The sequence below is a fragment of the Oryzias latipes genome, chromosome 6, assembly GCF_053564925.1.
Source record: "Oryzias latipes strain Hd-rR chromosome 6, Olatipes_Hd-rR_3.1".
Taxonomy (NCBI): domain Eukaryota; kingdom Metazoa; phylum Chordata; class Actinopteri; order Beloniformes; family Adrianichthyidae; genus Oryzias; species Oryzias latipes.
Window position 1 is genome coordinate 26,882,008 of NC_136242.1, and position 24,366 is coordinate 26,906,373.

Below are 24,366 nucleotides of genomic sequence, written 5' to 3' on the forward strand. Positions count from 1 at the left end.
GGGCTACAAGAACCTGTTAAAAACACCAAAAACACAATTTTATCAGAGTGGCTCTTTAAATAATTAGAATCAGGTGCGACAAAGAAAAGTTTTCACAATAAAAATGACTGTGGTTATTCCAACAACACAGGCGCTAATAACTGCCCATTTTTTATTCTTATCACGTTACCTAGCCCTCTTTATTTTCATTTAATCCAGTCCGGCGGTCAAGCAGCGAACAGATTGAAATGTAGAGTTTCCTGTGTTGGACAGATTACCATTGATCACCTGCAGGAAAACATTTCATAGTTTTCAGAATTTTGTGTTTTTCTCAATTTCATTAAATCAAGTTCTTGTTTCTTATATAATGTTACATTTTTTCAATAAACAAAATTCACACTTAAAACAAGAGAATTTAATAATTTAGTTAACTTAAAACTAAGACGTTACACATCTTTAAGGTAAATATGTCGTGTTTGATTAAGGTCAACCCGATCAGTATGTTTACTAAAGTCAATAAAATAATTTTATCCATCCATCTTCAGAAACCGCTGAATCCAGTTTAATCATGGGCTGCTGGAGCCTATCCCAGTTACTTTTGGGCAAAGATAAGACGTCAGTCTGTCTCAAGGACGCACACTGCGAAGCGAGAGCGCTAACCACTTCGCCACCATGCAAGACCTAAGATAAGTTTATTTGCTCACTAAATTGGATAATAATTATATCTTAACATGAAATTGACATGTTTTCCCTAAAATGTTGTTTGTTCACAATTGACATTTTTATAGTTACCCAACAATTTAGTTTTCCACCTCCAACTGCACAAAACTAAAAATGCAGTTCTAAATATTAAAGCCTCCTAAAATGTCTCTAAATTTTAGCATCATTGCCAAAAAGATCAAGTCTAGACTGTCTGTTTTGGACGTCCTTCCTAATTCCCGCTGGAGCATTAGGCTTTTTTTCTCCACGGTCTTCTTAGATCCTTCTCTCTGATTGTCACAAAATGGGCAGACGGCTGGTTCCAACTGCAGAAGATTTATTAGCACAGCTAAATGTCCACAAAGCTAAATCAGAGTAAGGCAGGCAGGGGTCAATAACAGGCATGGGAGAATCAGAGAAGAAACGAGAGTGTCAGGATCCAGGCAAGATTCAGGTCAGGCGTCAGGCTAACAGAGTCCGAAACAGGGGTCAGGAAATCAGGGGGTCAGGGCTTGATGTGACACTCAGGTATGCAGGCAGAGTAGCGCAAACAATACTTCGCACTGAGTAAGGCTCAATGCAGTGCCTAAGTATGGCGTGAGTGATTGCAAATGAAAGTCAGGTGTGTTGCATCCAGAAACTGTGCGCCGGGGCTGCTGGAAGATGAAGTGCACTCAGAAATCTGAGACGGTTCTCGCTGGTAACCAGAGGAGGAGCCAGAGCTCTGACTTCTGACACTGATGCATAAAGATTGAACAGGAATGAACTGAAGCTTAGCAAATCTCTGAGCTGAATCCAGATGATGTTATTTACTTGAGTGCTAAAGAGGACACAGTGGAGCGTGCGCCATCGTTCATTTGATTTGTCAGGGTTTCTGAACGGATGAGCCGAGTGCTTGCGTGTGAGCCAGAAGCCTTAAGAAGCTGACATCAGATGGAGCAGGTTGCTGCACTGCGTTTGCTCTCATCTGTCAGCCGTCATAAACATTTTCAGGGAAATTACACACGACTGTCTCCATGCATCAAATGCAAACTCTGAGCCTGTGGAATTTGCCGCAGTTGGCGGCGGAATCTCAAATCGAAACGTAAATGGCATTCCTCTTTCACTTCAGAGGAAGGAAGGGATCTGCTTCAAACAAACATGTCCTGGTGCCTCACATGTCCACAGAATGCCCTAAAATCCAGCTTGGTGGTTTTTGCATAATCTTTGCTTGCTTAGAAAAACTTTCAAAGAATTCCACCTCCTACTGGGGGAGGAGCAGCTCTCAAAATATCTCTCCTCTTTGCCTCAAGAAACTTTCTTTTGCGGCTTGTAAACTTTTAATCGGATCGGGAGACTCTGCACTCTGATCTTCAGCCAACCGGTCCTCTCTGAGAACCCCCAGGAGACTCAGAGGAGCCGAACGTCTCTGTATCTAATCAACACTATTGATCACTGTAATTGATGACAGCAGATAAATGATCACCTGCAGGATTTACTCATGACTTAGTGGCCAGGCATCGGCTCCACACAGTCCACTCCTGCTCATCGGATTACAAGGTTGGACTAATTCAAGGATCAATATAAAAGCCATTTTTTTCACTGATTTTATATCAGGTGAAAAATGTTTTTGGTGTTGTTAATGTGTTCTTGTTGCATTTTTCTCATGATCGAGTACTTTTTTTAAAGAAAATTAAGCTGAAAGGTGCATTTCTGAGTATTTCTTTATTCATGGGATGGGCCACAAGCTCCCTGCTCCGCTCTGTTCAGATGAATCCACTTATAGACGACGAGATCTTCGTTTTCCTCGTCTGAGCAGACGTCTGGCTCAAAACTGTACGTCGGGATAGCTCCAATATTCCTGGCCATTTCTGTTGCACCACTAATGTTTGGTTGGGGGTGTTAGATATAATTCATGATATAATCCATGACTTTAGAACAAATTTGGGACTTAAATGTCTTCAGTGGTAAAAAGACTGTCACGAATAATTTGTACTAAAAACTAAATTTTCCTCAAGGATGTCTGATTCTTGGAGAAAGGCTCATATCTGTGGGAGGCGGATCTGGAGCACAGGCTGTAATAAGTTCAGCAAACACTCTAAAGGAGGCTCACTGCTGTGTGAGGTGAGATTCTGGCTGCAGCAATTCTGGACCTCCCAGGAAAGCAGCTCATCATAATAAGATAATGCAGACACGATTTGTCTCTGCAAAAGTGTCATCTGCATTAGAACACAGAGGAGATTTAGAAATTCTCCAAAACAAATACATTTCACTTTAATTGACCGAAGAATGACTGATGCCACAAATAGAGCTCCTTCTATATAATGTCATGAAATCTGATGTAGACTAATGCAAAATAAAAAGGATCATGAAAATGTGGAGACTTGTAGTCGCTCTCAGTCACCCAATGTGGTTGATTATATTCTCATTTTGCTCAATTATTTTTAGTCTCCTTCTTCCTGGTCTGCTTACATTGAAAATCAATGTGTATTTTTTTTAATCCAACATTCTTGCTCACTATTTAAACTTTAAACTTTGTACTTTAAATTATCTCAATAAGACCCTTAACGCTGCTGCCTCCCGAGCGCGGTTCGGCTGCAGCTCACCACTCCTCCAGGAGATGGGTCAAATGCGGAGAAGAATTTCCCCATTGTGGGATAAATAAAGTATTAATTATTATTATTATTACTATTATTATTATTTATTTTAAAGTTGGACTCTGGTTAAAAAAAATTAAGAAATCATCTTATAATACTATCTGTATAGTGTTACTATGTTTTTGAATAATTAAAAGTCTATACTTTCTGAGAGTTAACTGTGAGAAATGAAACCAGCTTAAGCTTTCAAGCAATCAAAACAAAACAAACAAGGAAGACAAACAAAACCTATATATATATATATTTATATTAATTCATCTTCTCAAGACATTCAATCAGCTTTTTTTTCAAACCATTAAATCACAAGATAAATATCAACCCCTTTAAGGATTTCCAGCCTCTAAAAATGTTCATTTCTTGTTGTGAAGCTGTTGAAGATGTTCCTAAAGACAGGAAGGGGAGGAAAACAGCCAGTAAAATGAACCCACTGAGTGATCCTGACACAGCGGAGATAGCGTCACTGCTAAAAGAGAACGTCACCATCATCCTGAGTGGATGCACAACGACTGAGAGCGCTGCAGTCTCCAGATCCTATCATTTCTGATCCCATTCGCTCCTCAAAGCTTCCGGACTTCACAGGTACAAAGAAATTCCATCAGCCACCATGTTGCTCCTCCAATTGAACCGTGAAGAGAGTGACGGACTCACAAGCACCAGTCCTGTCTCACAACAGCATGAGGAAGACAGAAAGCTGACGTTCAGCAGCTGTTGCTGCTGTGTTGCTTCACTCTGATTATTACAAACACCTTGGCATCGCTTGGATGTTATTTCTGTTTCTGATAGACCAACGCCGATGCAAAGGAGGAAAAGTAGGAGCTTTAGCTCTGTTCCCATGGCAACAAGGACCAATAGATCTCAGCTATTGACTGAGGATAAAGATCTCTGAAGACCCATTGAAGAGGACACCTACACACACACACACACACACACACATCCAGGCCATGCGTGCCCACAGACGCAAACATAAATGCATACATGAAGAACGTGCAGCAGATGGAAATCAGCCTTAAACATCCTTCATAGATGGACAAAAATAAGATAAACCAACTAGAAGGTTTTCGAACTAAAAACCAAACAGGCAGGAAACAGTGGAATGCTGGAGGCGAGGAGCAGGAAGTGAAGCATCCTCAGTACATTTCAAATAATAAGCTTCATGTTGTGCAGTTTTTGTGTGTGAGAAAGTCATAATTCTAGTCTTAATTTAATTTAAACAGCAATTTATAGGGATTTAAATCAGTATTTTTTTAGGTAAAGGTAGAATTGAGTAAAAAAAATAAAACATTTTGGATCCAAATTTCACATTTTTTGTCATAGTTTAACTATATAAGAGAAAATATTGAGCTCTTTAACATGCAAAGCATTTCAATTTAACTGCTGAATTGAAGCAGTTTGATTGGGTGAAAAGATAAATTTGGAATTTTTCCTCATCCTACAAACTCGTCTTTCTATTTCGATGCGTCTTTAAGGAGCATGCAGTGGTCGAAAAGAGCAGACAAGTTATTGTCGTTCTTTCATTAATAAATGTCCTTCTTGGTGCCCTTTTTTCCGACTTTGGTAGAAATGGAACAAAGAACAGCAACTGTTCCACCCCAACCCTTCATTTACTGTATTTGCATTTCTAGGAGGCGGAGCTTATGTTAACAAATGGCATCACAAGATGTTCATGTGTGGATAAAATCTTTGGGTCAAAAGTCTGAAAAACTTACCGGTAATTGGATTTTTTTTTTTATTAGATTCCCCAAAATAAAACACATTGACAACTGTGGGTAAAAACCATAAAAAAAACAAAAGATGGCGATGTTTAAAAAATAGAAAGTCATATTTACGTAAATTCAGCATCTTCATTTTGATCTACATGATAGTTTGTTTGGCAGGAGTTCAAATCGTCAGCTGGACAGCTGTTGTGTCCTGGATCCAAACAACTGAGCCCACAAGGCCTCCAGTTCCTCTGCAAGTCTTTTCACACAGAGGTGCCAGTTGAATGCTGTGTCATTTCAAAAATGATAAAATGTTTATGAGGTTTGATCAGAGGCTGAGAGTTTAGGAAATTCAATTTAATCGTTTCCCATCAACCTTCAATTATTTTATGAATTATAGCTCCAGAGTTTAATAGATTTCATAAAAGCCCTGGATAGATTTTCCTTAAAAGGCATTTCATGACTCCGGGGAGGAAAACCATCACTTTTAATGCTATATTTCCTCTCTTTTGTTTTGTGAACCTTTTTTAAGCAAAAGAACATAATAACTGAAATGGAATTACATCGTCTTGAGTGCTAAAATGAATCTGTGACTTTTGGCAGTAATACCCATCCCTCAGTAAATGAGGTCAGGGGTCCAGGCTGAAAAGATGGAACTGTGATTTCTATTTAAAAAGAAAAAGAAATTCAGAAATGGAAATAACTGTCAAATATAAGTCTCGATTTGATGGGTTGACGTCTTCTAACTCAGTTGAACGGTAAAAATGTCTCCACACCTGTTGTCTGTGGTTCTGAGCGAACAGAATCTGCTCTGCATTAGAGAAACATTCATCCATCTATTTTCTTAACCCACTGTCTCCCCTTTGGGGTCACTGGAGCCTGTCCTGGGTGCTACTGTGGGGCGAATGAGGGCTAAACCCTGGACAGATCGCCAGACTGTCGCAGTGCCACACATGCACACCTAGGGGTAATTGAGAGTCACCAATTAACCAACGAAGCATGTTTTTGGACTGTGGGAGGAAATCGCATGCACGAGCAGAACGTCCAGACTCCGCACAGAAAGATCACAGCCAGGATTTGAACCAGGGCCTTGTTGCTGTGAGGTAGGAGTGCTAACCACTGTGCAGGTTCAAACTACGTACGCAGCGAGCATGTGAAGCGCGATAAAGGACTCGCTAAACGCTGGTTCTTGAATATGCGCTTAGCTCATGGTGTTCACACTGAACAAGCAGGCAGGGGCTTCTTCTCGTTCCTATTCTACCGTTTATTAGCGCATGTCTGCCACCTGCAGGCTTGGTGCAAAATGTCCAAGCGGGGCAAAACTCAGGCTTTTTCTTTCACAGCTCTATTCCATCATTTGAAATCCTTGGTGTCATAAAACTCCATCCGGGCATGAATGAATGAATTCATCCTTGATGACTTTCAAACGGTTGGCAATTCCATGAATTAAAATTGACGCCATCAATACGTCACTAACAAGTCCAAGTCCCTGTTTGGTAAAAGTTCGACCTGATTTAACTTTGTACATGCGTTTAATGGCTGCACGTTTAGTAGGCAGGGCCCTAAAATGGTCACAGAAACTTGCACAAATACGCGTGAAAGTGAGAGTTTGAACATGGAAGCCCAAAACGTGAATTTATGTAAGAGTTTTCAGAGAACGACGTCACTTCAACACGTGATGCTGAGGGCGGTGTGATCATAGTTTCAGAAAAACAACATATTTTTATTTATAAATCACAAATGCAGATGATTTGATGTGGCAAACCAGAAATGGAGACTTTTTGATGGAATTTGTTCGTTTTACTTGTTTGTATTGCCATGAATTATTTGCGACTAAAAAACGAATTAAAAAAAAACGAATTGTTTGTTAAATACCATTAATGTTTATAGCTGGTTTTACATTTTTAGGCTATTTTTAGTCCATTTGAATTCCTATTATATAGGTACTTGTGTTTGTTTTATGTAGTGAATATATTCAGACCTCTTTAGACTTGCTGCAGCCCGAAACATGACTTTAGTCAGTTGAATGTATGGAAAAATTCAGCAAGAGATGATAAAAATGTCTTCAAAATGAAACTAAAATCCTCCTGAAGAGGTCAAGTTTAATTGAACCTCTTGTTCTTTTTTTAACCTGCACATGTGAGCGGCTCTTCTCCTTCAATCTCATCCAGGAGATGGCTTTCACCACAGACTCCATCCATAAAATTCCATTTAAAAAAAATATGTCAGTAATTGATTTCCCACCAAAGCACGTGCTCATTTTAGGGAAGCTGTGGGCAAGAATGTGACTAAAAGACATGGTAAACATCTCTGCTGCCATTTTTGTTCTTCCCTTGGATGCGTGCAGCATGAACGACCATGAATTATTCATTTGTGTTGACTAAGAAACGTCCTCCTCGGATGTTGCTCGACATCGTGGAGCTCGGGGCTCAGCTCTCCACGAGGGAATAAAAAAAAACTTTTTCCTCCTAATTTGGACAGCTGCCGCTCTGAGCGCCCTGGTGGCGCTGCGCTGCGCTGCGGCCCGCGGTGCGCTTCGTTCCGGATGCGCCTTTGGAGACGTTAACGACCTTCTATTTATTGAAATGCAAACAAGGAATTTGGGTCCATTAAGCCCAGCCCTATAAGTAAATGCAAATATTTGCCAGAAAAAATACAGTGAAAACAGGCGGTGTGGAGCTGTGGAGACCCCAAAGCCTTCAGAGATCACAAAGAGCTCCAAAGGCATCTACCGCCATGCCTGAAGTGCACCATATGCTGCTCTGTTCCTTCTGAAAATAAGTCCATTTTCTGACAAGGGTGTAAAAAAAGCAAATAAAAATGTTCTTAAGTCAGATTGGGAGAATTTTTCCAAAATCAAAATATTACACAGAAGGGAAGACATCCTCTCCTACCTTCAGCTGCTGAGGAGCTCTGCATCATCAGCATCAGCACCGCGCCGATGGTCACAAACCACCGGGCCGGCATCCCATCCAGCGCCCGCGTCCTGCTCCCGTTCGTCCCCGCTTCACGCATCCACGCCGTCAGAGAGGAGCCGCGCGGCTCTACTTCACGCTTGTCACGCAGCCCCGCGACCCCGGGGCCACCGCCGGTACTTTTGGAGCGCAGCGCATTTTTGGGAGCCATTGGTCGACCGTTTTATTCCCGGATGGGGGGCATCTACAGGCGCCGCTGGGGTGAATCAATGGCATCTGATCAACCCGTCTCCGGTTGGGAAAAGTCGGGCCCCGCTCTCCATGAGCGCGCCGGAGGCGGCGGGGGTCCGCGTCGAAAGTCCCGGGCTTTGGACGTCTCCTTCAGGTTTCGGGGTGACCGATCCTGCGCGCGCGCGCTGTGGATTAGATCTGAAGTCCCTGCTGCGGCCGCGAGGAGCTGTTCATCTCTGCTGACAGAAGCCGGAAAAAGCTTACTGCTGTTTCAAAATAAGAGCTTCAATGTTGACGGGGCAAATCTCACATTTGGGAAGTAGTTTAGAGAACTTTGCATTTACTGAAAGAAATGAAAAATGTTCATCAAAAGGTCTGTCAAATCAATTTTTTTTCAAAGATTACATTTTAAATTATGATCACAAAACTCTGTTCCAAAACTATAAATCGTTATCATTCATGCTTTTCATCATCATTTTATAAAAACATACACAAATAAAACAGTAAGTTTATCAAATAGGATCTGTATATTTCTTGTTTTAAGAGAACCAGCTTTTGTAAAATCATTTTCATATTTTGTTTTCGTGTTATGCTTTCTAGGCCTACTCGTTTCTGACATAGAAATGTGAAAAATAAAGGGCTACTTATTGGCTGGTATGAGACATGTTAGTAGCTTCTTCTTATAGAATATGCACAACTGCATGTCAGTGGGCTAAGTGCGGTGAATAGGACCCACTCCGATCATCTGTTGATCCATTCTGAAAGCCTTTCACGTGGTGGTCTTTTTTTGCAGCTTCTAGCCAAAATCAAAAACCTGTGTTATTTTCTAGGGCATAGGAGACAGCAGCTCCAATACATGTGGACTGTGACACAATAACAAAACAAACAGGGTGGGAAAGATACGATTTAACAAAATAATTCTAAATATAGACTATGCAAGGAGCAAGGAGCAACACAAGTAGATGGTAGATAAATTTGTAAAAAACAAACAGTTTGAAACGTCTGCAGCTGGTGTGATTGTCATTAAAGCCTAACAAACAAATTAGTCAAACCACAGGCCTAATTTTATGGGGCAGTTTATCATTATTCTTTGCCAATTCAAAGTCTTCATATTGTAGCATTAGTGTATTTCTTTTTTGATAAGTCTCTTTCCGTTGAGTTTTGTCAAATTAAAGGCTAAAAGGCCAATTATTGAAAAAAAAAACCAATGAACTTCCGGTTGGGTTTATTGCTAACAACAGCTAGCTTAACGTCTTTACGGAAACAGCCTTTGTATGCGCTCAACAGGTCACTTAAAGAAATCAAACATACACCAATAAAAAAAATGTATACAACTTTACTCACTTGTGTTGTCCATTTTCAGCTTTCCTGTTGATTGCATTATTATTTTTAAATCAGATCAGGTGCCACCTGATCTGCGCTCTAATAAATGTCCGCGTTACTTTGACGACCTCTAGTGGCACTTGAAGGAATGACAGTCCCTCTTCTGTGCTTTATCAACAAATATCCCAATTTGGACGAATACGTAATTAAAAAAATTAAAAGCCTTTTGGGGTCTGCCACTATGAAGAGACGTTTGATGCAATTTCCACAATCATTGCACATTTTTATATTTTATTAACTTAAACTTCTAAGTCAATTTATTCAGTCAAATAAACAATAAAATAATGAAAACGCAGTGAAGACTTGGGCAAGTCTTATTCTGCTACAGTTGACATTCACCTTCCCTGTGCTCTGCTTATGTGGAAAAGCTGAAAGCAGACAGACTAAATGACTGCTTTGTTCTTCTCAAGGGTGTTTCATCCTACCAGCCTTGCGAGGCATTAGGGGAAATCAATGGAGAAGATGTAATTTGTTGACTGATAGATTCTCTTTTTGGGCCACCTCATTCCTCCAAGAGCTGAAGTTTCTCATCTACTTGTGCTGTTCAATCTGCTTTTGTACTTCAAAAACAATCTTCAAAAGCAAATTGAGCTTTCTTGTGCCCACATCACAACACGGCATTGCTTTGTGCATCAAAACCTAATTTATGTGGTTTGTCTACAACAAGAAAGAAGCCATCTTTAAGTACTATTATTTTAAACAAAATATTGATAAATTAGTAGTTATTTCCTTCTACTTAATTTTATCAAACATGTTTCTGTTTCCTTTTTTCTGTTTTAACAGGTTTTCATTTTATTCTAGTTCACTGGACATTAAACGATCAAAACAAACTAAAAAAACATTTAGTGATGTGTTAAAATTTTGAGATCATCACATCTGATCCTTCATGCTGTTGAACCCTAAAACTAAAATGACTTAAAAATATTAAATATTTTTTGGAAATTAAGAGGTTTAATGGGGAAAAAAATATTTGTCAGTTACAGATTCTGAAAGTTTTCCCACTAAAAAAGATAAGACAGGTCTATAATGTTAATCAAAAATGCACTTTAACTGTCAGATTTTCAGTTTTTGAAGAATTTATATTTATCATGCGCTTGGAAGGGGAAGAAGGCAGTATTGCATTCAAGGGGCATAATACCTGCTGTGAAGCATGGGGGTGGGACCATCATGCTTTTGGGGCTGTTTTTCTGCAAACAGGACAGGGCGACTGATCCGTGTGAAGGAAAGGATGAACGTGGGCCCTGTATGGTGACATTTTGGACCAAAATCCTGTTTCCATCAGTGAGAAGTGAGGATGAAACGTGTCTGGATCTTTCAGCATGAGCATGGAGTGGTCTAGCTAGTCTCCAGACCTCAGTCCAACAGAGAACCTGTGGAGGGAGTTTACCATTTACCATTAAATCTTAATTGAGCAAAATAAATAAATAAAAAGATCACTGAAGAACATCTTTTAGATAATTGGAAATAAATTCAGGCATGAAGGGGTTAAAAGTCTGTGTTGCCCAGGAAAACATCCCAACTCTGGAGAAGATCTGCATGGAGGAATGGACCAAAATAGCAGCTAGAGTGTGTTCAAACCTACAGGAACCGTTTGACCTCTGTCATTGAAACTAGGATTACATGATGAAGTATTGAAGAGTTGAACTTTTGCTTTTGACTGAATTCTTATTTTCCTCCATAACGTTTGTCTCTCACAGCTGAAACGTAGCTCTGATGAAGATCAGAGACCTCACATCTTTGTTACAACTGTCTATAGTCCTAACAGCAAAATGATTTTGCAATACCAACAAGCCATGTTGTGATCAAACACAGACATGATTGCTGGTTGGCTAACGTTACAAAATTGTTAATGACCAGAAATTCCTTTTTTTTATTTTTTTATTTGCAGACATAACTAAAACATGCAAAAATAAATAAATATTTACACATTCTGAATTTCTATGGATTAATTTTGATTGTAAGAGTTAATCAAATGCAAAGTGTTTTTGTTTTGCTTTAAAATACCATTAGAAAAAAAATAACAGTAAATGAAGGATAAGATTTTTTTTTATTCAAAGTGAATCTCAACATCTTACACAATAAATTCATAATTTGACACTCACCAGTAAGAGTCACCAAGAAGGAACCCGCTTTTTTGTGACAAAGTACATAAGGCTTGGTCACATTGAAACTCACTGAGAACTAGGAGGGGAAAGGAGGACGACGACTGCAAACTGTAATAAGACACTCATTACATCCAAAAACAATGATCATTTTTCCATCCTCATGTTTTGTATATTGCACAGTGCAGTGCTACAAGTTACACTAGTGTAGCATAAAAGATCAACAAAAACAAATCAAAAGAATAAAATCATAAAGCCACACAATTCTACATATTCAAACAGTAACAGTTTCAAATTTGCAATCGTGTCCACGTTTTTGTGCCTAAACGCTAAATTTCCGGCCAGTAATTAGCTTGTATTCAGGATTTAAAGTTGTGATTTCTGCGCTGTGACTGAAGGAGATCTTCAGATCGGGATCTAGACTTTTTCTTTTTTTTTTTTTTGCATCATCTCATCAAAAAAAAATCTTCATAAAAGCTTTAGCATGTTTCGGCCTGCTTTGTTTCTTAAGGCCTTAAAGTTGGGATCAATGCGTCGACCCAGCTTTGGCTGCAGAGTTTCTGTGCGGTCAGCACGCACCGCTGCCGCGGAGGGGAGATCGTTCATCCACAGCAATCCACAAAGTGGTGGGGGGGGGGATTACGACGTCACCTGTGCTGAGCTGACACGAAACAACAGACACAAGCAGAAATCACAGAGGAGGCCTGAACACCACAGGGTTAAAGGATAAAAAAACAGGCGTTGTGCCGTGACATCAACCGCTACAACTCCAAGATGCAATCCAAGCAAGACAGTGCATATTAGACAAGCTTTTTTTTTTTTTTTTAAACCACTAGAGTAAAATAGCAAACCAATATAATTTAATACAATAATCTGGTGAGGCGGGACGACTTTGGACCTAAACGTTAAAGACGACCGATGGATAAAGCGTTTCTGGAAAAAGCCCTGACTGAAACACAAACGTTACCAATCGCCACAAACAAGAACCGCTGAGACCCCCATTCCAACAGAAATGCACATGAAACATTTTTAAAACCCCAAAACCCAAATGTCTTTACGTCCAAATACATTCATGGCGCGAGTATAAAGCTTTGCGTTTGTGTGTATTCAGGCCCTAAGATTTAAGTACTACACTGCGTTCCTGGTGAATAACACGTTCCCTGAATTGCTCTATCTTAGGATTCTGTTCAAAATAAAATCATCTGACCATTAAAAAACAACCTTTGGGGTTTCACGATGTGAAAATAAGAGCTGCCTCCCCCCCACCCCTACCCCAGAAGAAGGACCTAATCTACCGACGTTCGACTGCTCCGATATCCAAGCATGTTATAATCATCGCTGCTTGAAGAAAGGCACTAGTTGTACAGTACGAAGAGTTGCAAATACAGTTCTAGAAAAGAAACAACAAAACAAAGCCAAACGTGTCATCAAAATAAAAAGATAATACATCAACAGCACACTGGTTACAGAATCAAAGAGTGAACCCATTCTACACTTGAAATACTGATGCTAAATACACACAAAAACACACAGACACCAAAAAGCAACTGAATTAAAAAAAAAAGTTATAACTTCCATTACAGCAGTTTACAATCACTTCAAAACAACAGAGCAAATATACAGAGGCACTAGCATATAGGATAAGCATTCAATAAACTCTAGAATCCAAATAAAAACCCCACTTCTATTGTATCTAGTTGTAAAACTACAATTCAAAGGAGAGTATGCAGGCTAGAAAGATTAATCCTCTAAGTTCACAGCTACGAAGTGGCAGATAATCAGTACATAGCAGCTTAATATTTATACATTCCAAATACAATTTGCCAAACGTGGCTAGAAAATAAAAACCTCAACCTAACTTTTAAAATAGAGATCTCATATTATATTCCAATATTGACATCTGCAACAGTATGCTGGAGGTGAAGGAGAAATATCATAGACCATGCTTAGGAAATGATTACTGAACAGTCTTTGGTGCTGATTGGAGTAAAAAATAAAAACGCCAGCTGATATGAGGGGTTTAAACACGCAGCTTCACACCATGCTGGAAAACGAGAGGAAAAGAAAAAAAAAATCATAAATTCAAAGCACAGAAACCGAGGCTTTGCATCCACCCTGAAGGAATGTATCAAAACTGACAACAGGCTTTAATACAAGGACAAAAGCTTCGTCTCACAACAATTACAGATTACACGTCGAATACTTGAAAGCCCAGCAGTGATACTTTTAGTCGATAGGTTACTTCAAACACTGAGAAGCATCTTAAAGTAGAAACATTAAACTCTCTTTTAGTTGAATCTAAGCCACTCCCAACGTCTAAAACAGAAAAACGCCTAAATAAAAACACAGCAACCCAGAGGATCTAGATTGTATTGCAGTTACAGTAAACAGTGACAATACTGTTATGAATTAAGTACTATAGTGAATAGAAATCGATTATCAAAATATCAAATCACCCTTAATGTACATAAAAGCTAATTCAGTCAAAGCCCTACAGTATGTGTGCAGCCTCAAGCTAAATAAACCCACACTCCGAGTTGTTAGACACACAAGAATAAAACAAACCCACACACTTTGTCCTCATTTACCCATAAGCACTTCGTATTCAGTCTGAAGGTTAAGTGCTGCCAGCCCATTTCCATGTACAATCTAAAAGCTCCTGAACGACGTCATAAAAGGTGGTTTTAAGGCACTACGAGACGGCGGCGGCAGCAGGCTCTGCCCCCAACGACGGCGGGAGCGATCAATCTGGGTTCAAATGGCTTTACAGATCTGAGCAGCTTGCTCGTGCTACAAGGCAACAACGATAAAGGGAGAGGAAAGACCGGACCGCCCCCTCAAACACACACAGCAACGCCACCACAAAATTCTTGTCGCCAATCGAAAGGTTTTTTCCTCAACTGCCAGTGACGGGAGGCACTGTGCAAAACACATCATCTTAGAAGAAAATGAGCTGGAGCTCCTCTCTGGGCGTTGTCCTCCACATTTTGCGTCCTCCTCCGCTGGCCGATGGGACTTGGAAGGACGTCTCAGAGCAGACGCCGCTCTGACGAACATCAGAGAGTCATGGCGCGAGGCCTCCTTCTGCAGAGGCTGTCCTCAAACTCATGGTTACAACTGTTTTTTTTCTTTATTCCCCCTCTATGGTACAAATGGAAATCTCCCCACATCTGTGTTCTTCATCATCACAAGTGTTTGTTTTGTGCTCTGCTGCTGGGTCTGCCCGACCAGGTGGCGGCCCCGCTCCATCTCCCCTGGGACCCCCTCATGGGGAGACAGTGCTGCAGCCCCGGCCTGCCCCTCAGATGTAGGAGAACTGCGGGTGGTGGCTGAATTTGGTGGGGCTCAGAGGGAAGCCTGTGTAGGCGGCCGGGGACGCCATGAAAGGGTGAGGAGGGGGCGGGGGAGGGAAGGCGGGCTTGAACTGGTGTGGGTGGTGGGCGTAGCCAGGCTGATGGTGCGGGTGGATGGTTGGGGAGGGCAGGAGCCGGTGGGGAGCAGGGTGTCCAGGGTGGTGCGGGGCGATGCCCAAGGTGACCTGGTGTACGAGGGCGCCTCCTTGAGGGTGCGAGAGACCGTAGCTGTGCTGGAAGAGAGGGGGGGGAGGGGGGCGGGAAGGCAGGATGGGGTGGGGGTGGTGGTGGCCAGTGAGGTGGGCGCTGGAGGGGTAGGACAGCAGGGTGTGGGCGGGCAGGCCCTGGGTGTGGGGGGCGGCGGACGTGTGCGTGGGGCTGCTGTGGTGCAGGTGAGTGAAGGTGTGCACAGTGGGCGGGATGAAGGCGTGCGGCCGCAGAGGCCCATAGTTGCCGTTCCACTCTTTGTTGCTCAGGTTTGTGCCGTAGGGCTGAGGAAGAGGATGACACACAAAACACACACTCATCATTACTGAAATGCATAACACACACATCTGATCTCTAACACTGACTGTACATGAGAACTGGACTGAGTGACTCCTCCTCCTTACATTCCAAACAGGAAGTACCCGCTGGCTAAGAAATAAACAGCTATTACTCAATTATTCCATTTTTTAGAATTATTATTCCTGCTCAGATACCTATTCATAAAAACACGTTCTTGTTAATCTTTTTTTTTTCATATTTCTATTTGTAGTGCAAGTTTTTCAAGTTAAAAGCTCACCAACATGGAGCCAAAATAAAAGCATGTGGTCTCACGCTGAAGGTTCAAAACGTTTGACAGATTTCATGAAGCCTGCTTTCAAGCTCACTCCTGATTGGCTAGAGGGGTTGTCATAAGAATGTTGACTCAGACGTTTGACCAATCACTGCTTATGAACAATGTCTGACTCCCAACTGGGCAGTGTTTGGATCGTGCAAAAATGGCGACTGAATGAACTTCATTTGGAGCCAGAAGTAAGCCACTTTCTATGGGTGACGTCACATTTGCCCTGTCCAGGTCTCTAAGACAGGCAATGGCTGTTGGAGGGCGGGAAAAAAGAGAATTGATCAACTTCATTAACTTAACAATTCATGTCTATCATTTATTGACTTCTCACAAAGTTATTCTTTAAAATCTGATCTTCTAAAATACTGAGAACTTAACGATAGCTTTTTGCTTTTTGTCGTAGCCCAGTTGGATGGCCGATCAGGAGAAGTGAACATCTGCCTGAACAAGTTAAAACAACCAAGAATGACCTGATATTTATCTGCGTGCAGTTGGTTCTTCAATGTTTTTGAAAATCTGGAGCTTTCAGGGAGAATCTGATATGGGTTTAATGTGATAATACATAATGTACTGCCTTTTTAAATACTCCCCTTAGCGGGACCAGCTTGACATGCATCTTTAAAAAGGGTTTTAAGAAATCTGTAAATTTTATGAGGCCAGCCTCAACAGAACTGTCTGTAGCTAAAAGGATGCAGGACAGGAAGTAAACGAACCTGCCCAAAGCCAAGAGGGTGCTGCTGCTGCTGGCCCGCCACCTTCTGCTGCCGGGACAGGAGGGGGGCGGATGGAAGGAGGGGGACAGACGAGGGCGTGCTCTGTTGTCCCACAAGGTTGCAGCGCCCTTTGGATCGGGACCAGGACTCTGAGACTGAGGCAGAAAAGAGACAAGAGATAGCTGAGCGGAGGACAAGAGAAGACAAAACAGAAGCAGAGTTTGTCTTCATGAACGACAAAACTGAAAATGGTAAAGCAAAACAAAACTTCAAACTAAAACGCATGCTGAAAGAACACAAAGAAGTGTTCTGAATTGAAAGGAGGAGATGTAGACTTTAAAATGATGCATTATCTCAGAAAATTCCCTCCAACGTTGAGGATTTGACCAAAAAAGCTCAAAACGCTGTGGACAAACCATTTTAACTTGGTCTGACATCAAAGAGTTATCAAAATATAAATGAGTCCACATAAAAACACAGCAACATGAAAGAAAAGAAAACATTTATCAGCCTTTTAAGAATATAGAGGCTGTTTGTCACACAGCTGAAGGGATAATCAAAAGGAAAAAGTTCACCCTTTGATCTCTGATCTGTATCAGTTTTTAATTAGTTTTATTTAAACAAATATTGGAAATAAATTGATAAAACTGATCTCCTATCAGAGACCTATTGGGGGGTTTTGTGTTGAGAACCAGCAGAGTTTTAAATAAATGTCCAGACCCTGATAAAATGCACACACCTTTCCCTCCAACCTAAATCCTGCATTTGTTCCCTGAAGCCTGCTTCTAGTAAATTCAAAGTAAGACTGTCCTAAAAACACCTGATACTTTGAAAAAAAGGAGGAAAAGTAAAACAGAAAGACTCGAGACAAAAACTGCATCAGCCAGTGTGGATGCATTTATCAGGTACGAGACAATCTGAGAAGCTCTCTGCTGGTTTCTCCATCACCTGTCATGGCCTCTATGAGCCACTAGGGGGCAGAAGGCCCATTCTTTTTCCATGTGACCTGCAAAGTGAGATATGGCCACAAACTTGTAAAAAAAAAATAAAAACACATACTTAATTTCCACAGAAACCTAAACACAGCTCCATCTAAACAAACAGGCTGGTGCACTGACTTGTTCTCTGAGCGCGCTCTTCTGTCCCACGACTGTTTCTGTTGTTGCTCTGCACTCTCATTGGGGGAACTATCATGGTCCGGATCCCTCTGGGACTCCTGCCCTGCTCTGTGGGGGAGGGCAAAGGCGCGACCACTGCAGCCAAGGCCGGCCGGTTGTTGTTGTTAAGGTAACGGTAAGCGCTGTTGCCCCTCGGGGAGGTGGATGCGTCAGACGGGGGAGAGCCCTCCACCGTGTCACAGCCACTCTCGTGACCATCGTCCTCCGACATGCTGAGCAGGAATAAGAGCAGCACACTCAAACTCAAACCAAAGTCTCTGAACTTTTTTTTAAAAAAATCTTCTATTTGAGTTACCTGTTGGGTCTCTTGCAAGGTGAGACTGAAGGGCTGGACTGAAGGGAGTTGGAGGCAAAAGAGCTGGTGCTGAGGCTGCTGTCAGGACTGCTGAGGGAACACACCCTCTCCATCGACACGCTGGTGTTTCGGCAAGCCTCGCACACACACTCCTCTTTACACCTACAGAATGACCCAAATTCCATTGATTCGGCCACCTACGATCACATTTAGTGACAAAAACGCCAACATGGTGGGAAGAAAGTTGAACTCACTCATTCAGACGGCATCGCTCAGGATCTCCGCCATCAACCTCCTCCGCATCGCTCAGATCGCTGCGGATACTGATCACGCTGGGGGCGGGGCTTGGCGTGTCTGCCATGAGGACCGCCACATCTCGAAGCGGCTGCCTGGAGAAACCTCTGCGTCGGTTTCCACTCTGTGCGTCAGGTTTAAAACAGATGGCTTCCTCCTCTGCGTCGTCCCTTTTCTCGTTTTTGTTTTGAGTGTCAGGCTGCCGGGATTCGCCCTGAGACGCCGCCCCTTGACGCTGCTGCCGTCCAGCTGCTGCCTGTCCAACAACGTCAGCCATTTTGGGCGTTCGGCATGAGCCATTACCGTAGTGGGACAGGTTCCTTTGGGAGAATGGATACAGGAAAGATCAGTAAGAGTGCTAACATAAGAAATTATTATTAGGCTTTAAAATATATTTAAAAATCCCAAATTGACATCTTTTTAGAGAACATTGTGGGCATAAATGAGCAGCTTGTTGCATTCCATCCCCGGATTGCTTGTTTTCTTGTTACTGTTTTTTCTACAGTTGTGTGTTTTAAGCTCAGACCATCAATGCTACTTCACTAAAACCTACAAAGGTAATCAAATTCACTTGAATAGGACTTCCCCAGCAAGTCTAAACAGCTCTTGAAGAGTCACAAAAAAAATCTGTCGTGAATCATTGAGGTGTGAGGTCAAACCTGAAGTAGTAAACAGATTTAGGAACTCATTCAGGTAATCATTTGAAAAAAGTCTAAAGGGCCTTTAAGCCATTTTGAAACTAAAAAGAAATTTAATGTGGGAAGAAATTTTATCCACACATGGAAAATATTTTCCATTCTTAACAGAGGCAGACGCAGCAGCGAGGTCATGTCCATTTCAAACTACACAAAGACGGAACAAGTGCAGTTTGTTTAGACCTGCTACAGGGAGAAAACCTCCTCCTTTTAAATAAGACAGGGCAGCACAACAACATCACCTGTTGTGTCCATGTCTGTTCCTTTTAGCGGTAGTCTGGGGCCAGACGACATGAGCTATGCCAATGTTGATTGGCTGGTGGGCAGACAGAGCCGGCATCTGATTGGTCAGGAGAGGTTGCTGCATCAGTGTGTTATAGTGACTGCTGGGTGGACGAACTTTCCTGCTTAAAAAACCAAAAAAATAGGTAGAGTTGTGAGAAGCAGATCAGTGTTTGCTGACTCCTATAGGGTAGCAAAAGTCTTGCACGTCTTTTTTTCTTTTTTCAGTGCTTGAATGACTCATTTTGATGACTCACCCCCAGTCGCCGATCATTTGTGGGCCAGCTGTGTTGTCGTTGGTTAGAGAGGTAGGAGGTGGAGGAGGCGGGTGAGAAGGAGGTGGACCCATTGGAGTCATTTGCTGCCAAGCGGCTGGTACTAGAAGCTGCTGGCTGCGGTTAGGCCAGGCCTGGAAACCAGTGAGACGTCATCACACGTCAAGACATGTCAGTGGTCCCAAAGTCCCTCGAGATCAGCACCAGAGAGGTTTAAAAAGCTTTAGCTGCAGTGTTGCCTGCTTTTGAATTACTGTAACTCTTCTATAATTTCAATGGATTCGGAGGCCGGCAACAGCCGCTTTGCTCTGATCGGTGCAATCTCAGTGTCAGAAACTGTTGGAATAACGTCATTTGCATAAACGGTCAAAGAGTTACAAAAGTTCTAAGAGTGTTTGATATTTAATGTTGCAGGCAACATCTCCAAGGATTAAAGACCTACTCTGATGAAACTGGTGTTTTTGGTGTTTTAACATGTTTTTGTGGCGTTTTTCCTCTTGATAAAGGACAAAAATGAAGAAAACTAAGCTCAAAATTGTATTTATGAGTATTTCTTTATTCAAATCGTTGCCAATCAGGAGCAGATGACAAAAATGCAGTTTAGCAAAGATAGTATTTGTTATGTAGAAAATACACTGGGCGGGCCACAAGTTTGTTGCTCTGCTCCCTTCTGATGCATCCATTTGTAGACCACTAGATTCATGCACGTCTTCGTTTTTCTAGTCTGAGCTGGAATCTGGCTGGATGGCATCAATATTGCTCACCATTTTGTTGCACTGCTAATGTTTGGTTGGGGGTGTTAGGAGCTGTAGGCTAGCAGGGCAGCGTGTAAACAGAGAGCTCTCTGTTACAGGTGGCAGGAAGGCGAGGCAGGATTGCTTTGTGCAAATAGTCCCGCCCACATCTCAAAGGCGAATTTCTGATGAATTACTGCTGAAGAAACTATGTCCTAGAAAACGACAGTTGTTTTTTTTGCGGCTAAATACTGCGTCATCAAAATTAAAAGACAACTGAAAATAAATAGAAAAGGATCAGAGTTGGTCTTCAAATGAAGTCATCCTATATCAGTTATTCCCCTCATAAGGTGCTTTCTTAGTAAACATATTGGGTAATCACACATTTGACTAAAGCAGCTTCGACTAGATGCGGCACAACAAACATGTAGGTGTTTTGGCTCTTAAAATGAATAGATTGCGGTTGGTGGTTTGGTAGCAGTGACCACTGTGTGCTTCTGCTTTTTAACACTTCTCTATCTCATTCTGAATGTAACATGAAGCCTTTCTCTGCCTCCTTCCTCATCTTATAAGCCTTTTGTTGCTTGCTTTGCCCTAACCCAGGTCATGAGTTTATATCACCTGGCTAAAAAAATCCGCCTGCCGCGAGTTTCCACCAGAAAAATAAAATTTTCCTTAAATGAAGACCGGTTTAAAAAACAAAAGTTGTTTTAATTCAAAAGTCATTACCAAACTGCGGCAGAACCTGCAATTATTATTATTATTTTTGTGTTTGTCCCACTGGCTGCACACTGCAAAAACAACCACAAATACGACAAGTATGACGGATGCAGCACTGACACTGGAGATGAGTCAGACCCAAACAAAGGATCAGGGTGTGGAGCCACTCCACGTCACCAGGGAACACGCTTACTACTCCGTTCTGGAGCGTGGGAACATCAGCATGCTGAAGGAGTCTGGGTCTTACCTGAGCCATCACGCCTGGTCTCACTGACAGGGGCTGTATGGGAGGGGCTTGTGTCACCATGGGGACAGAATATGTTGCTGGCTGATTCAGGTTACCTTTAAATGGGGAAACAATTTAAAAAGGAACTTTGTTTTATATGATGTGTAGAACATTTCAGGTCCTCATAACATTTTTTCTGTACACACAGTTCTGTAGACACAAACTCAAATTACAACCTCAGGCTTTTAACTGTCTGTCTAAACTATCAGCCAATCAGCACCTTTCTCCTATCAGCAACCAATCAAGTGCTGTCATTCATTTGTGAATCTTTCCTTTGTGTCTCTAGTTAATTGTTCTCACTAAAGCATGAGGTTCCTTCCTACTATCGGTCTGCCACATCATTATGCAAAACATGAACACGATGAACTGAACCGTAAAAGCCAAACGCCCTTTAAAGCTCAGCGTGGTGAGCCTTTTAAAGCGTGCTTTTTCAACATAAGGTGACGCTTTTTGCACATTCATGCTCACAATTAAATCTATTGTGCAGAGAAACATGCAGTTATGTAGAGAATAAAACTCAAATTTAGCTTTTTTTGTGCTTAGTTTCATCTACTGAACTGATTTGTTTTCTTTTTGTTACAGCTTATATCCTAGCAAAACAATGCAAAATGGAAATTGTTTATAACTTTTTTTTAACAATGCAGAAATAGTTTTTAATATATATAACGTAGAATTTTGGAGAAAAAGCCATTTAAGTTAAACATTTTGGTTTTGTTTCATTGTAGTAAAGTAAGATTGAAATTCACAGTAAAGGAACGTGGTTCTGCAAGTAATATCACAGACATTTACTACACACCGTTAGAAAAAAGTACAATTAAAAATGAACTTTGTTTGCCTGGTAAACAAAAACTGATGATCTTAATTATTTTTAATCAATGATTATTTTCACTTAATATAAAAAAAAAGAAAAAATTGACCAATACACCAATCTAATTCCAGTTAACTACAGACAAAGCACCAAAAAACGGGAACACATTTTAAATATCCACTGTAATAAGGAGATTCGGATACCTTGCATTGCTGGGGGGCAAAGGAGGAGGGCAGGTGGGAACGAATCACTGCAGCCAAACTGCCCATTCCCTGCTGTTAGAGCTATCCCAGGATGCAACACCGATTGAGCCGACTGCATTGTTGAGTTTTGAGACGTTCACATGAAGAAGTGGCAGAGAAATGGAAGAGCAGAAAAACAAAATGTCTAATTAATCTTCTGAAGGAATTAAAGTATTCAGTGAGAGAAAAGGCAACAAAGCTCAGCAGTGTGTAAAAACTGGACAAAAATCATGAAGACGATAATAAACTTTAACTAATCTCTAGATTTTTTTTTAAAAGGAGGGGTGGTGAAAAACTGCACCTGGGTGTGGACCAGTATGTTGCTGTAACCCAAAGTTACAGAGGAGGAGGCGGGGGCCAAGGGGGGTCTTGAGAAATGAATGGTGTTCTGGTTCAAAGCATCAAAAATTGCATTGCTGGGCCGACTGTGGCACATGTCCATGATGCGGAAAGATGACTGTACACTAAAGAGAGAAACAAAGTGTTGTTGATAAGGAAGTGAAGAAAGCATTAAGACACACAGAGGGAACAGCACTGAGCCTTACTGGTGACTGTGGGGGAAGTCTAGAAGATGGGTCATGGTGAGGAAAGGGTGATTCAGGACGCTGGAGGGAACAGTTCTGTCCTCCGCGTCGATCGTAAGCATGCTCTTAAGGAGAGACACAAACTCGCGTCTGTCTTCCTTCTCTGACTGCATGTCCCCGTTATCTGGACTCAGCACTAAGTTCACCTGACACAGAGAAGCACGTCAATTCAGAATATTGCAATGAAGATTCACAGGAGTATTTAGAAATCTGGGTAAAACTTACGTGTGCTATGTCATCCAGACAGCTGAAGATGTACTTTCTGGCCTCTTTGGATTTAAGCCCCGTCTCTTTCTCGTGTTCTTCCGTTGTCTAAGGAAAACAGGAAGACTGCTTCAAATATCTAAAGCGTACAAGTTCAATGCAGGATGTGAAGATTTTTGTAGGAATGTGCTTCAGCAGCTCTTTGAGTTCAACTCATTGCCTCACGAGCAGTCAGAGGAACAATGAGGGCAAGGCAGAGTGTGTGAAAGGAACACGTGTGTTCAAAGTTAGCTCTGGACGCGTTTCAACGATAAACAGCGAGAGGTCAAAACATTCCAAATGTTAGATAAAGTCGACCAGATCTGCTTGGTCAAAGGTTCCCCTTCTGAGTTTTTATTTAAAAAGCTAAAACTTTAGACAACATTTATTTAAAGTTTTCGCGGAGGGAACTCAGCAGATAGTCTAAACAGTTTCACATTTCCTTGCATTTTTCTGTACCGGCTTTGTCCTGTTTTGAAAAGCTCATGCAGCTGTTTCCTTTCAAAAAAAAAAAAAAGCCACATAAGGCTGTTTGCTATCTCTACAAGGACTTTTACCCGAATTTTCAATAGTTTATGATCAATTGAAGTTCCAATGCTGCTAATCTGTGTTTTCACAATCTACAGCAGCAATCAATGACTGCTGACCATGTGCTTGTTAACACAACACTGAATGTTACCAGGTTTGCTTTGCACACATTTTTACATTTCTGTGTATTTATGTGACCTGAATGCAAATACCTTCAGTCTCCAGGAGGCGTAAGGGGAGTCTGATTCTTTGGTGAAAAAGCGTGAGGTCTTGGTTCCCTTGTTGAGCAGCTTTTCAGCTGGCAGCCCCTGAGTCTGAGAGATGTACCGGATCTGAGAGGAGCAAGAGGGAGGGAAACGAGGACGGAGAGATGAAGCCAGATGAAGAGGTGGGAAGAAAGTACAATATGAAAATCACACAATCCACCTGAAGGCAATTCCTTTCAACACAAGATTCCTTTGAGATGAAGCAAGCGGCGCCCAAGCATTTCCGGAACAAAGAAGCCTGACACCTTTCATGCAGCATAAACATTTTTCGATCTGATGGGTTCAGAGACTTTTGTATTATTCTGATAATTTACACCTAAACCACAACTCTATTAATCCCATGAAGCTAAAAACTATGCCTGAGGTTATTATGCCCCATGACCAACTGTGAATAGTAAT

General features: G+C 41.6%; 2 protein-coding genes across 8 annotated transcripts in view; both read right to left on the reverse strand.

Annotated features, from left to right (window-relative positions):
- kiaa1549la (KIAA1549-like a) overlaps window positions 1–8,393 on the reverse strand; it is a 112,463-nt gene extending 104,070 nt beyond the window's left edge. For all 4 annotated transcript variants that reach the window (XM_078948912.1, XM_023955945.2, XM_023955944.2 and 1 more), the window contains exon 1: window positions 7,906–8,393. In XM_078948912.1, the coding sequence (XP_078805038.1) occupies window positions 7,906–8,137 (232 nt within the window). In that variant the 5' untranslated portion in view covers window positions 8,138–8,393. The remainder of the gene's footprint in view (window positions 1–7,905) is intronic.
- Window positions 8,394–11,568: 3,175 nt separating this feature from the next.
- The window catches only part of LOC101162288 (homeodomain-interacting protein kinase 3), a 30,766-nt gene continuing 17,968 nt past the window's right edge, over window positions 11,569–24,366 (reverse strand). Inside the window, exons 6-18 of one of the 4 annotated variants that reach the window (XM_078948913.1) lie at window positions 23,914–24,033; window positions 23,156–23,242; window positions 22,892–23,076; window positions 22,648–22,810; window positions 22,308–22,419; window positions 21,258–21,352; window positions 19,539–19,690; window positions 19,242–19,403; window positions 18,265–18,624; window positions 18,011–18,172; window positions 17,656–17,927; window positions 16,538–16,692; window positions 11,569–15,486 (exon numbers count right to left, since the gene is read on the reverse strand). In XM_078948913.1, the coding sequence (XP_078805039.1) occupies window positions 14,944–15,486; window positions 16,538–16,692; window positions 17,656–17,927; window positions 18,011–18,172; window positions 18,265–18,624; window positions 19,242–19,403; window positions 19,539–19,690; window positions 21,258–21,352; window positions 22,308–22,419; window positions 22,648–22,810; window positions 22,892–23,076; window positions 23,156–23,242; window positions 23,914–24,033 (2,568 nt within the window). In that variant the 3' untranslated portion in view covers window positions 11,569–14,943. Of the gene's footprint in view, window positions 15,487–16,537; window positions 16,720–17,655; window positions 17,928–18,010; window positions 18,173–18,264; window positions 18,625–19,241; window positions 19,407–19,538; window positions 19,691–21,257; window positions 21,353–22,307; window positions 22,420–22,647; window positions 22,811–22,891; window positions 23,077–23,155; window positions 23,243–23,913; window positions 24,034–24,366 lie in introns of all 4 variants that reach the window. The other 3 variants (XM_023955948.2, XM_023955949.2, XM_023955947.2) reach the window with 3 other exon arrangements.